Source organism: Penicillium psychrosexuale (genome assembly GCF_028828465.1).
Source record: "Penicillium psychrosexuale strain IBT 29551 chromosome Unknown utg000004l, whole genome shotgun sequence".
Classification (NCBI taxonomy): domain Eukaryota; kingdom Fungi; phylum Ascomycota; class Eurotiomycetes; order Eurotiales; family Aspergillaceae; genus Penicillium; species Penicillium psychrosexuale.
Genome location: NW_026643189.1, coordinates 1,610,702 through 1,635,444, shown reverse-complemented (window position 1 = coordinate 1,635,444; position 24,743 = coordinate 1,610,702). Strand labels below are relative to the sequence as shown.

The following is a 24,743-nucleotide window of genomic DNA, read 5'->3' as shown; positions in this document are numbered from 1 at the left end:
GAGCACACTTCGTAGTCTACTTATTCCCTCGAACTAGTATATTAGCCCGTTTATCAGGAGATGTAGCCGAGTGGATGGGCAGATGCCCTCGCTGTCGCATGTAGAGCGGGAAGATGGCTGATCAATCGTTATATGCCGCATTCTGAGCAATAATCGTCATCCTATAGCACAGGGGTAGAGCGTGCAAGAATTACCAATCATTCCTACCATGGTTGTACAGTTTGCCCCGCGCAATGGAAGTTCGGCCTGAATATCCGAGACAACACGTTCTGCAGCCATTTCCGGCGCCGATGCATGCGGTTCCAAACCAAGCTAATCCTAGAAAGGACCTAGAGGTTGGAGTATGAGCAATTGTCCGGGTGGTTGGCGACACCTTGACCGTTTCAACAAAATAATAATCTTTATTCTGCATATCCCGTCTTCATTTCATGCCATTCCACATCCAGATTCAAAACATCACTCTGCTTTCTCCACGATGCATGTACCTACAGCACCCACAGTCCCCGAGCGCCACCTACACCGCAAAAGCGATCAAAGCACACGAAGACGAGCATGGCCAAAGCTCACCGGGAAGCACAACACTATTCCCAATTCTATATCCCTCATCCATTTCGGGCTTCGCTGATGCTTATTGAGGGAAATTGCTCGTGTTGATCCTGCTGTGTGACAAAAGGGGTAAGGTGGCTTTTTGTTCTCCCTCTCTGATTGAGTCCCAGTCGACTGGGCGTGTGCACACCCTGGTGCCTTATTACTCTGTGTTAACGTCGAGTCGGATTTACAATTTAACAGAGCGGAGCATCGGAAATTAGACACCGGTGGACTAGCGCTATATTGCACGGTGTTTATGCACAGGCACGGTGCAATATGGTTTGATTTAGATTGCTGTCCTCTGTTGATCTCTATTCCGTAATAGTTTTGATTTTGGGGTGAGCATCGAAGGTATTGAGTACTTAACCATAAATTAGAATAACCTGTCGATACCTCTAACCTCCTGAATTCCACATGTGATTGTATACAAGTCCAAGTGGCGACTTTGTCTTGGAACCCCCGTTTATAGTCCACATCAAGGCAAAGTGCACGATCACAAAGTATCGAATATTTGCCTATCGTTGCCGAACATGGATGAACCACCTGTCCGATCTCATTTATCCGTAAAGATCGACTGGCTGAAGCCGACTGACTTTTCCACTGATATTTGCTTTCCCCTTCGCCTCTCGTAGCCATGAGACCGACGTCCCCGAACGCCGGTGACTGACGATGGTAGCCGCCGCTCGAGCATTCTTCCATGCACGGGTCTCGTATTGTTGCCTTTAATAAGCGAGATAGATATTTACTTACACCGCTAGCTCCATTGGGATTGTAGGACATACTCCACGCTTATAATGGACATTCTGTTCATAGTTAGACATATGTCTACTCCTTTTCTAGTTCTCTTAATAAGACTATCCAGACAGCCCATTTTCATATATGCGAACTAGCTACACATAAAAAGTCAAATGTTAGCTCGGTTGTTATGCTAACGTTGGATGTAAGCCGGAGAATCTATGGTGCCGTGTCGGGGTATTGCGGTCCAAGACTTTGCTTCTTTTTCACATGAAGACACTACATATATAGCTGTATGTACCGGATTTCAGGCCGCAGCTGCAAGTTGCCCGATTTGGACATCGCTGGTTTATGAGGGTGCTTAGGGCTGCCAGGAAGATGTCAACCCGGGAGTACCCATTGCTAGGCATTAGAAGCTGAACGCTAGTTCCGACAGGCAGAATCTAGCTGAAGTAGACATAAACTACCATTCCAATAAGTGTAGTGTGATTTGTAAAAGGATCAGAGCACCGTCAATAGCGTGCACTGTGAAACATGGTCCTGATTGGTACATGACCACGGTGCGGATGACGGAAAACTTTCCTCTCTGTCTAAAGCACCAGCTACCAGGCGCTTATTTGCAGCTGCGTACAAGAGCCCATTGATGATTCAAAGATGACGGATAGTTTTCCCGCAAAGAAACTGCCCGAATTACATGTGATATCATAAATATCCAAGATTATGTGCCTAGGTGCGCAGGTGAGCTTCTAGGATTATATAAATGTGACATGGCACTCATGACACCCATTAGACGTAAGATCAATCTACCACTTTCGGGTTTGTCTAGGCTTGAATAGGATCCCAGCAAATACCATATCTTCCATTACTATACCACATGCATTTACTTCACGTCAGTATGATCTAGCGGGCAGATAGACAAATGAAGATTTGCAATGTATTTACCTGTGCTTCAATTTACATTTAGTATAAGGAGTCCCGTTCCAGCTTGTTGAGAACTTGAGATTGCTGTCGTGAATCTCCCCTTCCAAGGCCACAATGACTTTTGCCCTTTGTGCACCAAGAACCCCTACTTTCAGTCAACTCGTATCACGTCTTGCCCAGAGACGTGGAATTGCAACTCCTACTGCCATGACACCCCGCATCATCGACACGATCAAAAAAGATCACCGGGATATTGAATCGTATTATGGCAAGATAATCACCTCCAAGGACGAGGATGAACAAACTCGTTTCCAGAATCTGTTCACCTGGGAACTAGCTCGGCACTCCATTGGAGAAGAGCTTGTTGTTTACCCTCTCTTCGAGAAACTTCTCCCCGGTGGCATGGAAATGGCCAATAAGGACCGTGACCAGCATCAGAAAGTAAGTTAAGCTCCTCTGCTACCTACCTATCATAGTGCTGACGTGACGTGATGGGTCTAGGTTAAAACTCAATTGAAGGCGTTCCAAAACATGACACCTTCAAATACGCAGTTTGTTCCTGCTGTCAGGGAGCTGATGGAGGACCTTGCCGAACATATCAAAGAGGAGGAGACTGAAGATTTGCCTAAACTGGAGGACGCGTTGTCTCAAGAGGAGAGTGAGGGCCTTTCCAAGAGCTTTGGACGAACGAAGATGTTCGTCCCTTCGCGTTCTCACCCTAGCGCACCAGACAAGCCTCCGTACGAGACAGTTGTGGGGCTTCTGACGGCGCCGATGGATCATCTGGCGGACCTCTTCCGTAAGTGGCCTGATACTTCGGGGATGCCTAATCCCTCTACGAAATAAATTCGCTGGTATGAGCCTTGCAGGCTGTATACATTCAAAGGACCTCTTTCCCGGACATTGTATATGAAATGCTGTTGATTGGTTTTCATTATCGTATAAGTTATATGTTAAGGTTGGTGTATTAGTTTGGATTGAGGCGGAAATCCACGAATTTGGTCAAAATACACAATTACGGCGACGTGACGAATATCGACGTAGACAACATTAGGCTTTGAATCTAGGCAATTACAAGATATCCCTGGTACCTTGACGTTCACCAAGGTTGCCACTATCTATGTTTGAGGTCATATGCCATGTGTTCATCTACCATGGTTTTGGGTATGTTGAGCTTTTTGACTCAAGGTCCTAATTATATCGAATATATGATCATATGTGCCTATCCTTGTTGTCTAAGGATATATAGGATTGTTTACTATAGCACTTCGATCTTCGAGATCTTCGAGGACTAAATATATTTACAAGATAGTGACGCGGTTTTCTTCAACGCCAAGCTCTGACTTGCTCTTGGGCCTATAACACGATATAACAGATATAACAGATATAACAGAAATTGGCATTGATATCCTCCTCTTATGATGCTGATAATATTCCTTGAAACTCCCCTGGGCGGATCGTTGTGAGGCTATGGCAAAGTTCTCAGTGGAGGCAAATATAGAAAAGTCGGGGCTGAATAGACGTCAAAGTGACTCCATCGCATCTGTCAACAGCCACCCCGTGGCGTTACATATATGGAGTTGTATATAAATACGTAGCTAATTTGGCATCGGATCACGCATTTCAACATTCCAAACTATTTACAATCATAATACCACTCTGTACATGTTGTACATATTCACAATGGTCGACAACCCCAACCCCGGTAATTTCCACAACCGTCCTCACGAAGAGGTCGAGCAGATTGCTCGTAAGGGTGGACAGTCTAGCCACCACGGCGGATTTGCCCATATGGATAAGGAGAAGCAGGTTAGTAAAAGCAGTGTCTTATTCCAAATATAGCAAACTGACGACTCTGAAGAGGAACATTGCCTCGAAAGGCGGTCATGCTTCACGTGGAAAATTCGAGCCAGGAAGCGAGAGAGCCAAAGAAGCAGGCCGGAAAGGAGGTCATGCCGTCCATCATCTTGACCAGCCTGAGGAATAAGGTGATTTTATCATGGCATGGCACGGAATTCGCTGTGGCTTGCAAGTTGCTAGCCTCAGCCACCCTTTAGCTATGCGGTAAAAAGAAATGAAATCAACTTGAAACGTTAAGGATTACGAGAAAGACATGTCTAGTCCACTTATACATTCGTTTATAACCACTTCAATGGTGAAATTGGGGCTTCTTGCTTAACTTTTGAGCGAGATTTCACATTTAATTCACGTTTAGTCTCCATGCCCAAGAAATATATCATATCTAGAACGTCTTAAGCTATTTTTTTCAAGAATCTTCTAGCTCTCTTCCTGTTGCCCATCCTTTTCTAGAATGGGAATAGGCAAGGATTTAGCGCGCTCCGCTCCTAATCTTGGCAATATGCATGTCTACATACAACTTAAGCATGCATGTGTAGATCGTACATAGCCTCGGGATGTTCCGTGATGAACGACCTTAAAATGTAAAAGGTAAAAGGTAAAAGGTGAGAAACCCTCGTATCTGGTAATAGATCGATTGAATTGATGTGGTCTGAAACATATACCGGCTTTATTAAAGGCCACTTGGAGATTTGAATAACGTCGAAGGATTCTAAAATTGAGAGAAATTAAGCCAAGTTAATTAGATCACATTTAATGCTACTGCCTGATGTACATAGCTGCATATGTAGGAGATGCTCTTGAGTTTACCTGAAAACATGAGGAAACACGCAATCACCTCGCCGTTGCCCAGCAACGAGGTCAATCCGTCGATCTGACTCGCGGCAACACTTTAGGTTCCCTCTTTCCTTGTTTAGTGCAAGCAAACAAAGCCGAGTAAATGAATGTGACTCTTGGTACTCTTGGGTGATTGGTGATTGGTCTAATATAGAGAACAGGCGAGACCCAGGTCTGATGATAAACTTGTTTACTGAAGACAATGTTACCCCTCCAATATCTCCTTACCTTTCTACCTTTTCATTACCGTTCACGTTGACCACGTTGACACCTGTCAAATTTAATATCTGCATTGCACTGTCCAAAAATAGACACTCTTCTTCGCGTGGCATGTCATGCTCGCCGATCTTGGAATGTATCCCTGCTGCTGATTGTCTCGGATCGCAAGCAGCATGAAGCATCGGAAGGCAAAGGGACTGCTTGCGCTTCTTGCACTCGTCGGTCCCTCTACTGCAATCCCATACACCCCGTCCTCTATCTTCCTTTCCCCACAACACAATGACTCCCTCGCGTATATCCTCCGACCTAGCTCCACCGGCGGAACCGAGTTCGTCTCCCTCAACCTGTCCAGCAGTATCGACGCCGAGAATTTATCCTATCAGACTTTGCTGAAGAGCACGCCATTCTACAGTTCTGATCAGAACTCAACTTTCATTTCCACCATCAATGACCAAGGGCTCATCACAGTCTACTCGGGCAACTGCCACAGCGCATCCGATAAACCGGTACTATGGGAATTCCACCCAAACAGCAAAAGCCCAGTCGGCAACGGGACTTGGAAAAGACTACCAGTTATCACCAGCGACGCGAAAACCGCACCGAACTATCTGGCGTCGGGGTTCACGTATTCGGCATCCCGGAACGAGGATGAGAGCTCCATGTACGCCTTTGGTGGGATGTGTCCATTCGCGAACAGCACGGACGAAACATGGGTCTCCGCAGCCAACTATTCGCACTCGACGGTCGTGTTAGGGCCGAGTCCCTACTACAACACCAAGTTCACCGCTGCCACTACTGGCAAGCGCGCACCGCCCATCGCTGAAGCCGGAATGGCCGTCGTGCCGCTTCAGCCTACATATGCTGCCGGTTCTACGGGGAAACAACAGGATTTTTTGTTTATTGGTGGTCATACTAGGCAGGCGTTCCTCAACATGTCGCAACTCGCCATTTTCTCGCTGCCGCAGCAAAGCTGGAGCTTTGTTTCTGCAATCTCGAATTCGACGCCAAAGACTGAGCTGACTGTTCGGGATACCGTTTCTATCGAGCCTCGTTCCGGTCACACTGCAGTTCTCTCGGAAGATGGAAATAAAGTGTTTGTGTTTGGAGGTTGGGTGGGCGATATTACTGTCCCTGCTGAGCCGCAGTTTGCAGTTCTGGATCTTGCGGAAGGGTTTGGTGGAACCACTGAATGGATTTGGACAGCACCTTCTTCCGAAGAGTTAGGAATCGCCGAGGGTACTGGCATCTTCGGTCATGGAGCGGCAATGCTCCCTGGGGGTGTGATGATGATTTCTGGGGGCTACACTATCCCGAAATCGTCTTCGAAACGGGCATTACCGACTACACAGTCCAACCCACGAGTCTATCTCTACAATGTGACTTCGAGCAGTTGGGTTACTTCTTACAGCAACCCTGCAGCCAGTTCCTCGAATGCTTTCCCCCATTCTGGTAAGCTTTCATCGTCCCAAAAGGCCGGCTTAGGGGTTGGACTGGGCATTGGATGCCCTGTTGCTATAGCCATCGTTTTATGTGGATGGAACTATCACCGAAAGCGCCGTGGAAAGAGCCAGCGAGACTCGCAGCTACGGGAACTTGCTTTGGGGGCCGAACGATCTCACTTTTGGGGTCGAGATTGTACAACACAAGCAAGCAGTATTCGGGGCTCAGGAATGAGCCAAACAAGGGATGCCCTCGTGTATCCTTGGTCGGCAAACCGCTGCCAGACGACACGACCCAGCTGGAAAGTCCAGGGCGAAGGCACGGCGGAGAGGACTGGGCTGTTGGTGGACCCTCCTAGTCTAGCCAAAAATAACCGACCCCCCATGATACCTCCAGTGAGCAATAGGCCATTCTCATATCGAAACAGCGAATACCGGTGGAGTGATGCTACTGGTGATATCCACCCTATTGATGAACGCGAGGAAGATGAAGAGATCCTACGAGAACATCTCATGGCAAGCACCCCAGCTGAAACAAGACCAACGGCCAAGACGACGGAGTCTGAAGATCCCTTCTCAGACACCCCCTACGCAACTCCTCGGAGCACCATCTTCGGCGTTGGCCTAGGTCCTTTCTACAGCCGGCGAAAGGATATTGGATCTGTGGATCCCGTGTCCCCGACAAAAAGCGAACAAACAGCCACCAATCTGTCAGACAACTCAACCTTCTCCTTTGCGTCCACCCAACCTGTAGGCAAGGTCAACCAAGCACGAGCCATCCTTGTCGATCGACCTCTGAGCTGGGGCAGTGGACACCAGTCACTGGAATACCTCGCCGCAGCCTCAGTACACAGCGATCCAGACGGCGTAGCCCCCTCGGAAAACTCTGTTTCGGCGGATTCCTACTCTACAGCCCGGACAAACATGTCCCATCGCCAGGCAGAGAACGAGTCCCTCCTCTTTGATGCCTTCGACCCCACCACACCCTCATCACCCTCACCACCCTCATCCCCTTCAAAACTGCCCCGAGAATCAAAGCCTAAACCTGCCGACTGGGTAATGAACACCATGCGCCGAGCCCTCACAATGACCCGCCGCAGCCCCGACAGCCAGCTAGACTCCGGTGCTAGTACCACTAGCACAGCGCACCGGGCCTCCGGCATTGACCGCCGCAGCACGCTACTCGGGTCTGACCAACAATCCACAGGCTCGGGCCCCAGTTCTCCGCGCCGAGCAGTCAGCGCTTCAGCAGAGTTATTCCGCCGTAAGCAGGGCGCCAAAGACTGGAATGCGGGTAAACGAGTCTCGGACGATGTGTTTAACACTGCTCGGTCTACACGCGATGATCTTTTTATCGGCGCACCAGGATATCTAGGCAACGAAGCTGGCTTCGGCGATGATGAGGAAGATGTACATGATTGGGACCTAGAGGGTGCTGCCGAGGGCCGGCGAGTCCAGATAACTTTCACGGTTCCTCGAGAGAAACTTCGTGTCGTTAATGCTACTGCTGGCGATGTTGATAGTATGTCTGAGCGCTCTGTTAGTTGGAGCACTGGGAACCGGAGGGTTAGTACCTAGATCTGAGATCTGGCATCTTTTCTCTTCTCCTGATTTTCTTGTTCTCTTTTTTTTGGTTCTATCTTCTCACTTGTTCTTTTGTGTCCTTTTTTTTGGTTAGGTGGGCTGGGTTTGGTGTCTACATCTATGAGACACCTAGAGGTGTGCTGTGTTACATTGCATTGTGTCGTTTGTACACAACTTTAGCGTGCGTTTGTGGTTTTCTCGCTTGGAGTCTTTACTTTTTGTCACACTGCCTTCTGTGGGTGGCTGCTGTTTTCTGTCGTTTTGATATCCACAGCGATATTTTGATGCCGTTCTGAGATAAGAATGATTTTTCTGATGAATCCATGTGTTCCCTTTTTCTTTCGTGATTCTTCGCTTCTGGGTGAGCGCTTGTTAGATTAGGTAGTGAGTCCAAAATTGATGTCTTGCTTTGAGGCTTCCCGAGCCTTTAGAGTGTAACTATAGTACTTATACTCCGTACAATTTTGTAGATTCTCCCGAAATTGGTAAATGTATGAATATGGCATCTATATAACACTTTTGTAGCTCCATCATACATCAAAGACGTATATAGACATAGACGTGACCCTTCTTAATGACGCTTGCGTATAACATTTTAATATAAATTGTCAGGTTTCCTCCCGTCTACAACGAAGGAGCACCATTGGGCGCGGTAGTAGGACTAGTACGAATAGTCTGAGCCTTCTGGGGAAGCAAGTTCTTGGCACCCTCGCGGGCATACTGAGCCATGAGTGCATCCATGATAACCAGCGACGACATAGCCTCGACAATAGGGACAGCACGGGGGGTAACGCAAGGATCATGACGACCCTTCGCCTCCAGGACACCCTCCTCACCGTTGTAAGAAGTAGTGGTCTGCGCCTGGCCGATAGTAGCAGCGGGCTTGAACGCGACGCGGAAGTAGATGGACGCGCCGTTGGAGATACCACCCTGGATACCGCCAGAGTTGTTAGTCTTGGTGGTGAGGCGGGGGCTGCCGGTTTCGGACGTGTTAACGACGAAGGGGTCGTTGTGGATTGAGCCGGGGACCTCGCAGCCGCCGAAGCCGGAGCCGATCTCGAAGCCCTTGGTTGCGGGGATGCTGAGCATCGCGTGGCCGAGCTTGGCTTCAAGCTTATCGAAGCAGGGCTCGCCTAGCCCCACTGGCACGTTGCGGATCACGCATGTTACGGTTCCACCGATGCTGTCGTGGTTGTCGCGGAACTTCTCGATGACTTTGGTCATGCGCGCAGCAGCCGCGGTTTCGGGGCATCGGATGGGCGAGAAGGAGTCGACGGTTTTGCGGTCAATCGTCTCAATCAGCTTAAGGAACTCTGGGTTCGTGGAGGGGGAGGGGTGCTCGGGGGTTGGAGGGAAGAGGTGCTCGTTGCCGACGGAGGAGACGAAGGCGACGATTTCGATGTTATGGGCCAGGCTGAGGAATTTCTCGGCGATGGCGCCGGCAGCGACACGGCCTGTGGGAGTTAGGTTAGCGAGAGTAATCGTTTCTGGCGTTGATAGTTACACATGACGTACCAATGGTCTCACGGGCGCTGCTGCGACCACCACCGCTGCTGGCCTTGACGCCGTACTTCTCAAGGTAGGTGAAGTCGGCATGGCTAGGGCGAGGGTACAGGTCCATTGTGCTGCCGCCGTAGTCCTTGGGACGCTGGTCCTCATTTCGGACGACCATGGCAATTGGTGTACCCAGAGTGATACCGAACTCTGTGCCTGACTGGATCTCGACTCGGTCCTTCTCATCCCGCGGGGTAGTGAGAGCGCTTTGGCCAGGACGGCGCCGGGTCATTTGGGGCTGAATGTCGGCCTCGGTGAGTTCCAATCCCGGAGGACATCCGTCGACGATGCAGCCGACGGAGCGACAGTGCGACTCGCCATAACTGAATCGTGGGTGTCAGTAACGATGTGTTTTGTGAGGGGTGGGTAACCTACGTGGTGACACGGAAATATTGACCCCACGTCGACATGATGGGCGTTCAAAGATGGTCGCAATGGATTGAAGGAAAGTTACAAGTTCAAAGACCTTGAGATCAATAAAAACTGCAGAATAAGAAAGAAGAACAATGGTGATGGCTGACCGCAAGTAGAAAAAAGGAAATTGAATTCGACTCATCGCTGAGATTCCTATCTGGGACTAGCGCAACCGACTATCGGCCCATAACTTTCGTGATGCGATCATAACCTCTTCCACTTTGCTCCAATGCTCGCCCTCCGAGGATGTTCCTCGTCCTCGGCACTTTGGACTAATCCGCTTAAATATGGCTGGATCCGCCATAATTCGTCATATCCCGCTCACCAATTCGCCGAGCTCGCCAGCCGCCCTTCCTCTTTACACCAGATCTACCAATCGCTATCAACAGATCCCTACGTGAACCTTTCGATCGAGCACTTCCTACTAGAAAATGCCCCGACAGAGTCCACCGTTTTATTCCTTTATGCCAATCGACCATGTGTAGTCATTGGTCGCAACCAGAACCCATGGCTTGAGACAGATCTCCGGGCACTTCATAATGACCGGAACGGCACGACCGGAGAAGACGAAGCTGCAGTATTTGTGCGTCGGCGATCAGGTGGCGGGGCTGTCTTTCACGATGAAGGCAACCTGAATTACAGCGTTATATGCCCGCGGACCTCATTTACGCGCGACAAGCATGCCGAGATGGTGGTGCGCGCACTTCATCAGGTCGGGGCTACCAACACTAGTGTCAATGAGCGGCATGATATTGTCATGGCCCGAGCAGAGGGATTGGAAAATGATCCCAACGAGCCTCTGACACGCAAGATCTCTGGATCTGCGTTTAAGCTTACTCGACACCGAGCCCTCCATCATGGCACTTGCTTGCTCGATTCCCCGAATATTCATGATCTTGGCCGGTACCTGCGATCATCCGCCCGCCCGTATATCCAGGCCAAGGGTGTTGAAAGCGTTCGTTCTCCAGTCGGGAATGTCTCGTCTGCGTTGGCCGACTCGTTCTTTTCAATGCAGGGCGTGGTTCAGAGTGTGATCGAGCAGTTTGCCCGGCTCTACGAGGTACATCCCGATGCTGTTCTCAGGGCACGGCGTGCTCATGCCAATGAACCTGAAGTCTTCGCTGGGGATTCTTGGGTGGCTGGTACAGTGGGAGATGTACAAGGCGAGCAGGTGCCTGCCATTGGGAAAGGAATTGCCGAGTTGCGGTCGTTGGAGTGGAAGTACACACAAACACCGCGGTTCACTTTCTCAACATACCCCATCGAGGAAGATCCTCGTGAACGGCCGCCACTTCCCTCCTCACTTCCGTCTAGTACTCGTGCATTCCTCCGTCTGCAACATGGCGCTATTGTCGAAAGCCACATATCTGTCTCGTCTGACGAGTCCATCGCATCCGATCAAGCCAGTCATGTCCATTCCGCATTGAACGGACAGAAACTGCACGAAATTACCCTGGCCCGGTGGACCGAGATCCTAAAACAGAGTCTTGGTGAGACCGAGGGAGTCGATGATGCTCTTGTGAAAGAGCTGGGCCGATTCTTGGGGGGCCTATTGGGTGGTTAGATGTCCAATTGCATTGGTGTCATGCAATTGAGACGTGTATATATATTGAGTACTGTTGGGCCCTATGTACAAACAATAATACCATGTGATATCCTATATGACAAGAGCCACACTATTGGTTGCTTAGCCTATTTCCTTCATTGGTGGACGATAATTCCCCCGCTTATCAGATTCTCATCAGCCTATTTCGAACAAACTGGCCTCTTATTACTGATGATCTCCCCACATTACGTCGACCGGCTGAATCCAAACCCCACGCTAACCCCAGGATCTCTCAAAACTACGCACAGATCTAACAGGCTGGATCGGCATTCTCAGCGAATTCCGATTTGCACACGACGGCCTCAGGTCCAGGGTGTTACTATATGTCGGCATATTCACCCGAACCCCGAATGAATTATCTATTAAACAGCTAATAATCGGCGATTAACCCGATGTCAATCTCTATAAAACCTGCAGTAATCTATCAATAATAGCTACCATAACAACACAAATTCCCCACAGCCTCCAGGCCTACAGACTTGCGATGTCTATCCACGCTAACGGCCGAACCCCCTCACAGGCCTTCAGCAAGTCCCCCTTCCGCACCAGATCTGACCTACAAGAAGCATGTTGCGCCATTCTCAGCCCGCTAGTACCCCTCTTTACCCCAGGAGGTACACGCGTCAAAGTAGGTACGTCGACGACACGATTCGACGAAGGCGGCGCCCAGATCGAGGGATACGCACGTCCGCTATGGGGCCTGGCCTCGCTGTTGGGCGGCGGATATGAATACGGCGAGGCCGAGCGCTGGCGCCAGGGAATCATCAACGGGACTGATCCCGAACACCCGGAGTTCTGGGGCCATATCGAGGATATGGATCAGCGCATGGTGGAGATGTGTCCGATTGGGTTTGCGCTTGCTGTTGCGCCTCATGTCTTTTGGGATCCATTGACGGAGAAGCAGAGGGGGAATGTTGGTAGATGGTTGGCGAGTATTAATGCGCGCGAGATGCCAAATACGAACTGGTATGTTATGTCTCGATCTGCCCAGTAGGGTCTTTCGTTGGTGTGGACTGAATAAGTCGGCTAATTACGGTTGGGACGGCTGTAGGCTATGGTTCCGCGTCTTTGCAAACTTGGGCCTCAGAAAAAATGGCGCCGAATACTCTTCGTCTCGCATTGAGGCTGATATGGACCATTTGGATACCTTCCATGTTGGAGGGGGATGGAGCAACGATGGACCTAAGAGTCATCATCAGATGGACTACTACTCGGGCTCATTCGCCATTCAGTTCTTGCAGCTTCTTTATTCCAAGCTGGCGGGAGCCTTCGATCCTGAGCGTGCTGAACGCTATCGTCAGCGGGCACGGGAGTATGCTACAGATTTTGTGCACTACTTCGATCTAAACGGTACGTCTCGGGCGGGTCTTTCTGATCCCTTCTTTTAAGATGCGACTTTCTCCTGACTAGAAGTACAAGCAAATAGGTAGTGCCATCCCGTTCGGACGCTCTATGACCTATCGATTTGCTATGGTTGGATTTTGGGGTGCATTAGGCTTCGCGGATGTCGAATTGCCGGAACCATTGACATGGGGCGTGGTAAGGGGAATCATACTTCGCCACTTCCGGTGGTGGTCTACGCAGGATGACATTTTTAACAATGATGGCACTTTGAGTCTCGGCTACTCTTATGCTAACATGTACCTAACGGAGAATTACAATTCTCCCGGGTCACCGTACTGGTGCTGTCTCTCGTTCACTCCACTGGCACTACCGGAGACACACCCCTTCTGGTCCGCGCAAGAGGAGCCCTACCCGAGTTCCTCTTTGCCCGAAGTGGTAGCCCTAAAATACCCCAAACATATTGCCATCCGTCGTGGGGGACACTCGTTCCTACTATCATCTGGTCAAGCATGCCACTACCCCCTCAAAGCGACACAGGCCAAGTATGGCAAGTTTGCATACAGTTCTGCCTTTGGATACTCGGTTCCGACGGGTGGCTACCAGCTGGAGCAGCATGCCCCAGACAGCATGCTTGCCTTGTCGGACGACGGCGGCGATATCTGGCAGACTAGACGGCTGGCGCTCGATGCGCGTTTCGAGGAACCCGAGCCCAATGGCCAGCCAATTCTTGTCTCTGGTTGGAAACCATGGCCAGATGTTGATATAGAGACTATACTAATTCCGCCAACGGAAGAAACCGAGAATTGGCATCTGCGCGCTCACCATGTGCGCACCGGTCGCGCTCTGCAGACCTCCGAAGGTGCCTTTGCTATTTACGGATGTCGCAGTGATAATGGTCGTACCTTGGGGACTATGACTGAAGATGACTCTGAGGGTACGATGCATGACAGCCGGAGTGGACTTGTGGTTTCGTCGGCTGGAGCTGTTGGCATCGCCGAGCTCCATTCGGCTATTGGGCGCGTTGGTCGGATCGTCTTGGCTGATCCCAACTCTAATATCATTCACGGACGTACGCTTTTGCCGTCACTTGCGGTGGACTTGGCAGCTGGCCAGGATTGCTGGTTCGTCTCAGCCGTTTATGCTGTGCCAGACCGTCAACGTGATTGGGAGGCAGCTTGGGAGAAGAAGCCAATTATTCCCGAGTGGTTACGGAAGAGGATGGAAAGTGCAGAAGGAAGTTGATTCCTAGCAGACATTAAGACATTACAATCTGATATCGTGCAATGAATCAGTCTGGTTTCAAGGACTCATCCTATTCTAGATTGTTTTGCCGCATTGGGATTAGCCATAAATTTTGAGTTTCCCCGCAGTCCGGGGTAAGATCAACAGCCGACAACTTCAAGCCTTCGAAGTTTCTCCTCTCTCTTTCTCGGCTAAAGCTACCTATTGTCCTGTAATTTGTCAGGCTCGGAATATCACCGATAAATCAGCACATACGAAATACTACCCTGGAACTGCACTCCTATCTGAAAGCACGTGAATCACCTTCGGATCAACCCCCAAACACCCTAGCCATGTGAGCTGTAGTAGCTTTCTGCAGCCCGTGCCAGGCTTGCTTCGTATTCGTGGAAGTTTTCATTCATGTCTGCTCGCCTTATTTCGGGTTACTGCTTTTATCCATAGGCCGCTCGGTGGCCGGCCAAGACAACTGGGCTTAGAATTACACCTCCCATAGGCTTGTGGTCATAGTCTCTTCTCTTCTTTTATATGCATATCAAAAGTCGACGGCATCTAAAGTTTAGCTTTGTCATGAGCTAGTCTCAGAGAATTACTTTTAAGCTAGCTACTCCCCTCGGATTCACTGCGATCATCTTGACTTGCCTCCTTTTGCTTCTATCCAAGATGTCATGGTTTCTAAAGAAGATTGTTCACAATGAGGCGATGAAAGAAGATCCTAAAGAGATCTATGGGTGGAGGGTCTTTATGCTTGCCTGTTCGGTCAGTCTCTCCTTAGCGATCGCAATGGCAATAACTCTAGGATTACAGAGCTAATGCTTCCCAGGCCTGTTTCGGCGGGATGCTTTTTGGCATGGACTCCGGTATTATTGGCGGAGTTCTAACTATGCCAGGATTCAAGAAGTGTGTTATCTCTGCTCAATAGACTGCTAGTGTCTAGCTATGTTGACCAGTGTCTTGCTGCAGGACATACGGCCTCGAGAACATCTCCAAAGTTGCGGCAGCAAATCTATCGGCCAATATCGTATCCACGCTTCAAGCAGGTTGTTTCTTTGGGGCTCTGGTTGCCTCCCCGGTAGCCGAGAAATGGGGTAGACGAATGGCCCTAATCGGCGCAGCGGTGGTGGCTATACTCGGAATTGTCATGCAAACTGCAGCCAGCGGCCACATCGAAGTCATGTACATCGGACGGTAAGACATATAATTCCGCCTCCAGTCCTCCACCCATTATTTCAAGCTAATAACCACACCTCTAGACTAATCACTGGCTTCGGAGTCGGCGCCGCATCCATGATCAACCCACTCTACGTCTCCGAGAATGCGCCGCGCGCAATCCGCGGTGGTCTAACAGGTCTATACCAGCTCTTCATTACAATGGGCATCATGCTTGCATTCTGGATCAATTACGGCTCGCTGCTCAATATCGAGGGCCCCGCAATGTACCTCGTTCCACTGGCAATGCAAGGTCTTCCCGCAATACTCCTATTCTTCGGTATGTTGTTGTGCAACGAGTCTCCCCGCTGGTTGGCCAAACAAGACCGGTGGGAAGAAGCCCGCGCAACTCTCTCCCAAGTGCGCAATCTTCCCTCCAACCACCCGTACGTGGAAGAGGAGTTCGCGGCCATTGCCACCCAGCTAGAACAGGAGCGCGCACTTGTCGCTGGGTCCGGCTTCTGGGACTTGATGAAAGAGATGTGGCTCATTCCGGGTAATCGCAAGCGCGCGATTATCTCCATCGTCTTGATGATTTGCCAACAGATGACTGGAACTAATGCCATTAACTATTATGCTCCCCAAATCTGTATGTTGCTACTATCTCAATAAACTGTTGAGATATTCTTGAGCTAACAAGCCGCAGTTCAAAACGTGAGCGCGCATTTTTATATTTAAGCCCTAAAACCGCGAAGACAATCAGATGCTAACTACACCCCTCTCCAGCTCGGCGTAACCGGCAACGCAACCAACCTCTTCGCAACCGGCGTCTACGGCATCGTAAAGATGATTAGCTGCGGCGTGTTCCTAATATTCGTAGCGGATTCACTAGGCCGACGCCGCTCCCTCCTGTGGACCTCGATCGCGCAGGGTTTGGCAATGATGTACATTGGACTGTACGTGCGCATTGCGCCCCCAGTTGAGGGCGTACCTGTCATCCCGGCCGGGTATTTTGCACTGGTGTGCATTTTCCTGTTCGCAGCATTCTTCCAATTTGGGTGGGGGCCCGTCTGCTGGATTTACGTCTCTGAGATCCCGACTGCCAGGCTGCGCTCACTGAATGTTTCTTTTGGGGCTGCTACGCAGTGGCTGTTTAACTTTGTTGTTGCCAGGGCTGTGCCGAATATGCTGGCCACTGTTGGTGCTAATGGTTATGGGTGAGTTTGGCTTGTGCTTTAGATCGTAAGTTTGCTGACTTTGGGCCGTACAGAACGTATCTTATCTTCTCGTGCTTCTGTTTCTCGATGTGCGTCTTTGTGTGGTTCTTTATCCCGGAGACGAAGGGTGAGTCGAGTCCTTTGATAGTATATAATGGTGTCTTTTGCTGACTACGGTGTGTGCCTGTAGGTCTGTCCCTTGAGAAGATGGATGAGCTCTTTGGCGTTACGCAGCTGCTGGAGCATAAGAATGTCGATGCAGAGCGAGCTTCTATTGGCGCTGAAATGGACAAGCCATCCAAGGTGCATGTTGAGAGGGTGAATGAGTAGGGATATTAGTTTAAGTCTATGTGGAACTTCAATGAACGAACGTAAGGGATCAAATTCAAAATCAATATTTTTTCAAAGGGTATTCACATCTGTCATCGTAATTTCATAGACATCATCAAAGTACCGGGGTAGTTCAACCCTCTCGAAAGATATGTACAGCGGTCCCAACACCTTGAAGGGCAGCTAAACCCGTCGATATCGAACTAAAAGAAACATTCGCCTGCGCTATGAACTCATGAGATTCGCTTGAATCAAAACCGGAAGACCGAAAGTAAAAACAGAAAGAGAGAAAGAAAGAGAGCAACCGACTAGCTCAATCGATCAACGCCGTAGCGAGTCCGAGTCTGCAAGCAATGATAGGGGCATAGAATGGTCAGTGGTACCGAAGAAGCAAAAAGGGGATTTTAAAAAAGAACGGAAGGATAAATGTAAAATGAAACAGAAATCATCGGACGTAGTTGGTCGGACGGCGACCAAGTAGCCCACGCTGGGTCTGGCTGCGAGTCATGCGGCGGGGAGTGGGATCATCATCCAAGCTTAAACCGCCCATGCCTGATCCGAGACCATTCCGTCGGGGTGAATAAAAGGCACTGGAACCCAGACCGGGGTCATTCCCATACCGAATGTTGCGGTTGGTGAAATTTGTGGCGGTGGTTGTAGTGGTGGCGATAGTCTCGGTGTCCGAGTCTCGCTCATAATCAGACACAGGCTCGATTTGCTTCAAAGATTCCATAGTGAAACTATGTGGGTTTCTATTTTTATTGAAGACGCTCTGGTTGGTAGGGGGGAACGAGTGGACATTTCGAGACGAGGCAAGCCCATACTGTGGCACGGAAGGTAATGCTGAAGAGAAACTGGAGGCCGCCTCGGTATCGCCAAAAGAAAGTAGAGGAACGGGTAGCTGTGACTCGAATGATCGGTGCACAGGCGGACTGCTGGCTCGAGGTTCAGGTGTAGACTTGGATGAAGATTGACTTGCGGACCAGTCAAGGGCACCCAGTTGACTCTGACGCGGTGGCTGTGGCTGTGGCTGTGGTGATACAGACTCTGAGTGCTGCCGGCTTTCTGATTTAGCCTTATTGTAGAAGGACAATACATTCATAGATTCCTGTGCGGCCATGAAAACAAGGAGCAGTTTGCCGTAGCGATCGAAGTAGTCCCGATTAAGCGAAACTGTGGGTAAATGGGCCCCCATGTGAACAGCGACACCAAGTTCGGTGATAGAAATCAGAATCTCCATGCCATTCCATTGCACAAGAGGCCTTTTTACCATCGTGATCAAAGCGAACCCCGCAACAAGGCTTGCCACGCCTAGCGCAGCGATCTCCACGTAATTACCTGGAATCAAGACCTGGTGATTCTGAGAGATAGTCCATGCGCTAATGAAGCTGACTAGCAGACCTAGTCGGAGACACCCATAAAAGAGCTGATTTTGTGTCGCATCGACACACGAGCCCTTGTTCCGCGGTTGCTGGGACCCAGGTCCTTGCGCAGCATCGGGCTGGAGATTGAAGGCACGGTCAAACAGCGTTTCCAGCCCAGTAGATGTATCATGATCATGAGGAGGGAAAAATTTCGGTTCCTTGAACACTGGTTCAGCATCAGCACGCTTTTGCTGCCATTGGCCTTGCGGTTGGATAGGACTGCGGTGGAAGGGATTAGGTTGAATCACTTGTTCGATAGGCTTTGTTGAAGTCTGGGTGCGAAGCTTCCACGCAGGAGGCATCGGGGCTGCTGGGATCTGCCCCTGGAATGGATGAGGACCATCGAGCACAGACGGCTGATCTCGCCGTGTCACGGTCGGTCGGAGGTCATGGGTAATAGATGGGGACCAGTCCATGCCATCATTATCCATAAGATTGGGGGCAACCATAAGCGGCTGCTCGACGGGTGACGGAGATTGAGCCTGGGCTTGGGCCAATTTATCAATTGGGAAGCGCTGCTGGAATCCACCAATGTTTGCCTTCGGTGTTCCGCCAGATCTTGTGATGCGAGTCGACATAGGTGACTCGAGCAGTACAGATGAAGACGCCTTAGGACTTTCGAATTGAGTTTCCCAGCTATTATCAGACCAATTGACGAGTGGACGACTAGAGTAGCTGACAACATATCGAGAGAACAAAACCGACTACCATAGTTAGCGCCTGGAAAGTTCAAGGAGAGTAACATACTTACCAGAATAGTGAAAACCATCATCAAGGCATGGAAGGCAGGAATCAGTTTGGGTTCTAGCCCACTGGCAGACGGATCCTTGACCACTGCCCAGAAAACACATCGTACCACCATAACGATGAGTTGAGCTTGATAGTACTCTGCAAGACCGCTGAATTTACCGGGCATTCCGTCTATCTTCATGCGCAGCTTCGGATTCCACCAGAGCGAAAATGCACCTGCGACCAATGCCAGACCGGCAGTTGGTGCTAGATCAGGGGAACATTCACTGGGAATGCGCTGTGAACGGATAGACTGGTTGACGCACGAGATCACAGAATTGGGTGCCATTGGAGGTCGTCCGGTCTCGGGTAAATAATCGAAATTTGGCGAGGGTTGGTAGAGGGTAGCTACACTGGTCAAATTCCACGCTATCTGACCAGCAATACTAGCCCAATATGCAAGTGCGCCCGCAAGAAGAAGCAAGCTTCTCCAGCTCCGGTTCCTCGCCTGTCGTGATTCTCGGTTTGCTCGGCTTTGATCCATCATGCGCCTGAGATGATCCGATTTCGCTTCGTAGCCAGCTCTTCTGATACGGGATTTCACAACGGGTTCGCAAGACTCGCAAACCTGGGGGTACCGGTCCTCTAGGCTTCTGCGGAACTGCTCATACCCGCGTTCGTATTCGCTATCGGTGGGATCGTCCGAGGGGGGAAAGTAGGAAGCTAGTGAGCTGGTAAATAAATGCTGATTCCGAGTACATTTGGCGCAAAATAACTGGGATCCACCGAAGTCAGTCGATTCGAAGGGTGAGTCTGATGCGCCAGGCGCGTAGGCGTTGGTGACCACAGCTGGTGGGTCTGTAATTTCTCCTTTCTTTTTATAAAACAGTCATTAGCATAGTCCGAGTATATTCCAGTGGAACGATTTCTTAATGAACCTACCTCGTCAAAGAAGTTGTCAGCCTCACAATGTTCACAGCGGAAATTGCAAACAGGCCCGCGATGAGAGCGAGCGGACCGCTGCCCGCAATAAAAGCATGTCAAACGCTTAGAAAATAGAGAAGCCATGACATAGTAACATGGAAAGAAACACAAGTAAAAGCGTTGGTGTAAACAAGGGAGAGGGTTCCGGATGCCAAAGAGGAAAATAAAACAAGTCGGAGCTTGCACGTGCGGGGGACGTGTATAAATATACGGAGTACCGCGACTCCAATTTATCCAAAGATCTACACTTGCGGACTTGCCCTCGACTGCCTTTTGCCATTGTTGGCGTTGTTTCTCTTTCTCTTTCTATTGTTCTTCAGCTTCATTCTTATGACAATGCTACATTAAAATCCTCGGGCTGTCTCACCAAACTCTTGAGGCCATACAACAGCAGTCCAAGATGTCCTTCTCTCTTGCTTCTTTATCCTTCAGCGGCCTGCTCCTTTGGTGTTTTGTCCTGGCAATTGCACTTGGGGCCAGCATTCTTCTCGTGGGTATTATTTACTCGTACCATTGAATCAATCTAACTTGTCTATCTCTCCTAGGTTCTACTCATCTCTCTCACGATTTCCCAGAATATCATTCCCTCCAAATGTCGCCCAAGGGGATCTCCTACCCACCTGTTGGTAGTACTTGGAAGTGGTGGGCACACAGCTGAGATGCTCTACATGCTCGAGCGCATGAATTTCGACCCTCAAATCTACACGTATCGGACATACCTCGTGAGCTCCGGAGATAACTTCAGCGCAGACAAAGCCAGGGATTTCGAGGCTCAACATGTACAAAACTCTCAGGGTCACACCCATAACAAGAACTACACTATTGTCACAGTGCCCCGTGCCCGACGGGTCCATCAATCCTATCTCACCGCGCCATTTTCCACGCTTCGATGTTTCTGGGCTTGTCTCAATGTTCTTCGCGGACTTCACCCGGATCAAAGGCTCCCAAATGAATACAACTCGCTATACCCTGATTTGATTCTTACAAACGGTCCCGCTACAGCAGTCTGCGTTGTCGCAGGCGCAAAACTCATTCGTTTCTTTCTATGTTTGGCCAAATGCGCTGCCTTGTGTCTGGGTCTGCGAACAGTCTCCTCGTTCACATCGGCACCAAAGCTGCGCACTATTTACATCGAATCGTGGGCCCGTGTGAGCTCGCTTAGTACCTCTGGTGTCTTGCTGTTGCCTCTGGCCGACCGTTTTCTTGTTCAATGGCCTGCCCAGGCCGGACGACGGGCCTGGTGGGGGATGAAGAGAACGCAATATGCAGGGTGGCTTGTGATCTAAGTGCCGTGTATTTACACCGGCTTGGTCTATTTTAACATTATCGTTGATCTGTTGCAGATATCATAAGAAATGACGTTCTCACCAGGTAGGTACCTAGGTGAAAAATGAATCGATTGACAGGCAATGTGGGACCTAACCCCTGTAGCGTAAGAAGTCCATAATTCATGATCATAGGACTGTTGAATGCAGATCTAGAAATCTCAAATATGGACGTAAAAGCAACTTCTCAGTTGAGGAAAGTTCCGGGGAAATAGCCACTATGTAAGTGGCTGTCTGCGATGAAAGATCCAGCTCAATAAAACTTTCTGATTCTTTGAAGCTCAGCCTGTTGATCGTCAAATATCAAAATGTCAAATGTACCTGATCGGCCCTACCCCGCATCGGATATTCCTCGGCAACTCTTCAACCTTTCATTTATTTCAATCTTGTGTCTATCTGTCTCTTGCATTTGAAACAAAGCAATAGAGCTTGATCTCAAAGATAAACTCCTACTCATCATGCCCTATTCTTTGTCGGGTCGCAATGTTTTGATCACCGGTGGCTCCCGGTAGGAATCTTCAATTAAAACATGAAACTATGCTCTGGTCAATAAGCTAATCTCGTTTAACAGAGGGTTAGGTGCTCTTTCGGCTGAGAAATTCGCCTCTGAGGGAAGCAACGTTGCTATCAACTATATGTCCAGCAAAGAAACTGCAGATAAGCTTGCCTCGGACATTGCGAGCAAATATGGGGTGAAGACAGTGGTTATTCAAGGCGTAAGGCACTCAAATCCAATGTAAATAGGCTGTTTCTCTAAAGTTAAGCCGCTGACATGATCTTGCATTTGAAAACAGGATGCCGGAGTCAAAGATGACTGTATCAACGCCGTCAAAACCACGATTGAGAAGCTGGGCGGCTTGGATATTATTATCTCAAATGCTGTGAGTTATACAATCAATTCCTCTTGTGATACAAAATGCTGATACATGAGAAGGGGTGGACAAAAATGACCAATTTTGGCGATCTTGATGCCATGGACGACGAAGACTGGGACAAGGTACCGAATGCGTGCTCCGTAGTGGGAGCTTTGGTTTGACTGACTATTGAATCAGTGCTGGTCAGTTAATGTAAAGAGCAGCCTTTACCTGTTCAAGGCAGCTTTGCCCACGTTCAATGCGAACCCGGAAGGAGGTGTTTTCCTCATCACAGCCTCGATTGCAGTAAGCTACCAAAACTTGTCAAATTGCCTTGAACTGTCTACTGCTATAGAAACATTGAATGCTGATTTGCGGGGTCTTTCTAGGGCGTCATGCCAAGTGGCAGCAGCTTGCCTTATGCTGTCTCGAAAGCAGCATGTATGCTATCATTCCAACAAACCACGCTGTTCGATTACTGACTCTGCATCGCCTAGCTGTCCATCTTATGAAGTGTCTTGCTAAGAGCCAAGGCGGGAAAATTCGCGTCAATGCTATTCTCCCCGGCTTGTTACTCACCGAATGGGTAAGTAGCACATGCTCAATGCCAGGATCGATGAATACTGAGAACGTCCCAGGGTCAACGCTTCTCGCCCGATCAAATCGAAGGCTGGACAAATGCGACAACCCTCAAGCGAGCGGTAAGCAATTATGGTCTCGCCAACTTGAAGGGACCATGTGTGCTAATGAATCGCTATAGCCCGAGGTAGAAGACTGCGCGGACATGTTTGTTACATTGGCTAAGAATGCTTCTATAACCGGTCAAGCAGTTCAAATTGGTATGAGTCTCAAGTTCAGCGAGTAGAATCGAAACTGACCATCCTTCTAGATTCCGGCTTTGGGATCTGATCGAAATGAGGAAACGGAATCGTATTGGTTAAGATATAGGTGATAGTACACATAAATTTATCATATTTATACAAGAGAGTTGCGGAAGGGAGTCAACTCCCGGCCTTCATACTGGAATGCTCGATCACCGAACATGCGAGCTTTTATAGCGGCTCGCAGACCCTCTGCATCTTGTTCGCCTTCCACTTTCATTCGGTTGATGCGCAGAACCTTGCCATCGGCAGTAAAAACATATAGCTGCCTTGATTTCCTTGGCTCGACGGGGTGAGGAGCATTTGTAAACGGCAGACCTGGGAGAATTGAGAACGAATCACATCCTTTAGGCGGGTCAACCTCCTCGATATTCGTGAGGATGACTCGTTTCTGTTGGAATGACAGAGGTCCATCCGCAGGATTGCTTGCACAGAGGGCCTTGCTCCAGAGAGGCCCAATCACTCGGTTACGTCTGTTGATATCTGCCAAGGTCCAGTTTGCCCAGTTAATGTGTCGATCCTCTGGGGTGATTTTTGGGGCGTGTTTCAAATCTCCAGTCTTTTCGGCCCCGGCAACTGAGATGGGAGGGACGAATAATCCCTTTTCAATACTTTCCACGAGCATTTGTGCTCCTTTCGGTGCAACGAAATCCACCAACTCGGGGACGGTGCAGAAATCTGGATTGGGGATGTCGAACCCGGGAGCCGGTGTCTGTGATACTATCACTCCGTGATCAAAATGTTTTGGATGCAAGGTCTGAACCGTAACGCCAGTGGTGGTCTCGCCGGCGAGAAGGGTATGATGAAGCGGTGCAGCACCACGGAAGCTAATCAATCAGGTCAATTATCTTATTTCTGGATTCTGAACATATAGCAATCACATACTTCGGTAGTAACGAGGGGTGCACATTCAAGCCCCCATACTTGGCACCATTCAATATGCGCGGCGGAACAAAAAGCCCGAATGACACAGCAATCACCAAGTTTATATGACCGTCCGGGGAGGTTGGGGGCTACCACGGTCAGCGAAAATACCAGTTGGGCTGAGTTTTGGTATTACCGTCCATCCAGTGAATGTATCAATCTCGTGGATCGGAAGGGAGAGAGCAGAGGCGGCCGCTTTGAGCGGAACTGAGGGAAATTGAATCAGGAAACACGGTCATTCAAGGAAGCGTAAAGTGAAGCTAACCTTCCCGAATTTGCTTCAGTCCTCTCCCAACCCTCTTTCCAGGTCTACAGACGACATCAATGGAGGAAATCCGCTCCGGCTGTTTCAATTGATAAGCATGGAGAGCTTTCAAGTGGGCGATACTGAATTCATCGGAGCCGCAAAAGAGAATGCGGAGCGGATCGGAGGTCTTGGTAGCGTATGACCTAAAGACAAGCCCTCGAAGGACCAAGGGTCTTTTGCAGAGATGTAGGCTCCCTGGGCCTGGAATAATCCACATGATTCTAGTGGGTAATTGCCAAAAGTCGAGAAGCCATCAGGGGAGAAAGTTGAAGCTTCCATAGT

General features: G+C 49.6%; 11 protein-coding genes across 11 annotated transcripts; 8 read left to right on the top strand and 3 right to left on the bottom strand.

Moving 5' to 3' along the window:
- Positions 1-2,358: 2,358 nt before the first annotated feature.
- N7518_006434 (uncharacterized protein) lies at positions 2,359-3,090 on the top strand (the record flags this gene model as incomplete). Its single annotated transcript, XM_057187361.1, has 2 exons — positions 2,359-2,685; positions 2,746-3,090. The coding sequence occupies 2 exons, from the start codon at positions 2,359-2,361 to the stop codon at positions 3,088-3,090; spliced, it is 672 nt and encodes a 223-aa protein (XP_057039064.1).
- An 837-nt stretch (positions 3,091-3,927) lies between these two features.
- On the top strand, positions 3,928-4,231 carry N7518_006433 (con-10 family general stress protein; the record flags this gene model as incomplete). Its single annotated transcript, XM_057187360.1, has 2 exons — positions 3,928-4,053; positions 4,106-4,231. 2 exons carry the CDS (start codon positions 3,928-3,930, stop codon positions 4,229-4,231), a joined length of 252 nt encoding a protein of 83 aa, XP_057039063.1.
- Positions 4,232-5,330: 1,099 nt separating this feature from the next.
- Positions 5,331-8,174, top strand: N7518_006432 (uncharacterized protein; the record flags this gene model as incomplete). Its single annotated transcript, XM_057187359.1, has 1 exon — positions 5,331-8,174. One exon carries the CDS (start codon positions 5,331-5,333, stop codon positions 8,172-8,174), a length of 2,844 nt encoding a protein of 947 aa, XP_057039062.1.
- A 630-nt stretch (positions 8,175-8,804) lies between these two features.
- Positions 8,805-10,144, bottom strand: N7518_006431 (bifunctional chorismate synthase/riboflavin reductase [NAD(P)H] ARO2; the record flags this gene model as incomplete). Its single annotated transcript, XM_057187358.1, has 3 exons — positions 8,805-9,634; positions 9,696-10,057; positions 10,110-10,144. 3 exons carry the CDS (start codon positions 10,142-10,144, stop codon positions 8,805-8,807), a joined length of 1,227 nt encoding a protein of 408 aa, XP_057039061.1.
- Positions 10,145-10,377: 233 nt separating this feature from the next.
- On the top strand, positions 10,378-11,712 carry N7518_006430 (putative lipoate--protein ligase; the record flags this gene model as incomplete). The annotated part of the gene is made up of 1 exon (XM_057187357.1): positions 10,378-11,712. One exon carries the CDS (start codon positions 10,378-10,380, stop codon positions 11,710-11,712), a length of 1,335 nt encoding a protein of 444 aa, XP_057039060.1.
- A 526-nt stretch (positions 11,713-12,238) lies between these two features.
- Positions 12,239-14,340, top strand: N7518_006429 (glycoside hydrolase family 154 protein; the record flags this gene model as incomplete). Its single annotated transcript, XM_057187356.1, has 3 exons — positions 12,239-12,720; positions 12,806-13,104; positions 13,181-14,340. 3 exons carry the CDS (start codon positions 12,239-12,241, stop codon positions 14,338-14,340), a joined length of 1,941 nt encoding a protein of 646 aa, XP_057039059.1.
- A 660-nt stretch (positions 14,341-15,000) lies between these two features.
- N7518_006428 (sugar porter family MFS transporter) lies at positions 15,001-17,033 on the top strand (the record flags this gene model as incomplete). Its single annotated transcript, XM_057187355.1, has 8 exons — positions 15,001-15,096; positions 15,161-15,237; positions 15,301-15,525; positions 15,591-16,135; positions 16,193-16,200; positions 16,273-16,703; positions 16,757-16,830; positions 16,894-17,033. The coding sequence occupies 8 exons, from the start codon at positions 15,001-15,003 to the stop codon at positions 17,031-17,033; spliced, it is 1,596 nt and encodes a 531-aa protein (XP_057039058.1).
- Positions 17,034-17,478: 445 nt separating this feature from the next.
- On the bottom strand, positions 17,479-20,254 carry N7518_006427 (uncharacterized protein; the record flags this gene model as incomplete). Its single annotated transcript, XM_057187354.1, has 3 exons — positions 17,479-19,161; positions 19,209-20,060; positions 20,129-20,254. The coding sequence occupies 3 exons, from the start codon at positions 20,252-20,254 to the stop codon at positions 17,479-17,481; spliced, it is 2,661 nt and encodes an 886-aa protein (XP_057039057.1).
- Positions 20,255-20,570: 316 nt separating this feature from the next.
- N7518_006426 (glycosyltransferase family protein) lies at positions 20,571-21,456 on the top strand (the record flags this gene model as incomplete). The annotated part of the gene is made up of 2 exons (XM_057187353.1): positions 20,571-20,660; positions 20,716-21,456. The coding sequence occupies 2 exons, from the start codon at positions 20,571-20,573 to the stop codon at positions 21,454-21,456; spliced, it is 831 nt and encodes a 276-aa protein (XP_057039056.1).
- Positions 21,457-21,953: 497 nt separating this feature from the next.
- N7518_006425 (SDR family NAD(P)-dependent oxidoreductase) lies at positions 21,954-23,258 on the top strand (the record flags this gene model as incomplete). Its single annotated transcript, XM_057187352.1, has 10 exons — positions 21,954-22,003; positions 22,067-22,211; positions 22,290-22,376; positions 22,430-22,492; positions 22,548-22,655; positions 22,739-22,790; positions 22,847-22,935; positions 22,988-23,050; positions 23,110-23,188; positions 23,239-23,258. The coding sequence occupies 10 exons, from the start codon at positions 21,954-21,956 to the stop codon at positions 23,256-23,258; spliced, it is 756 nt and encodes a 251-aa protein (XP_057039055.1).
- Positions 23,259-23,324: 66 nt separating this feature from the next.
- N7518_006424 (methionyl-tRNA formyltransferase) lies at positions 23,325-24,678 on the bottom strand (the record flags this gene model as incomplete). The annotated part of the gene is made up of 4 exons (XM_057187351.1): positions 23,325-24,057; positions 24,116-24,243; positions 24,291-24,361; positions 24,420-24,678. The coding sequence occupies 4 exons, from the start codon at positions 24,676-24,678 to the stop codon at positions 23,325-23,327; spliced, it is 1,191 nt and encodes a 396-aa protein (XP_057039054.1).
- Between the last annotated feature and the right edge of the window lie 65 nt (positions 24,679-24,743).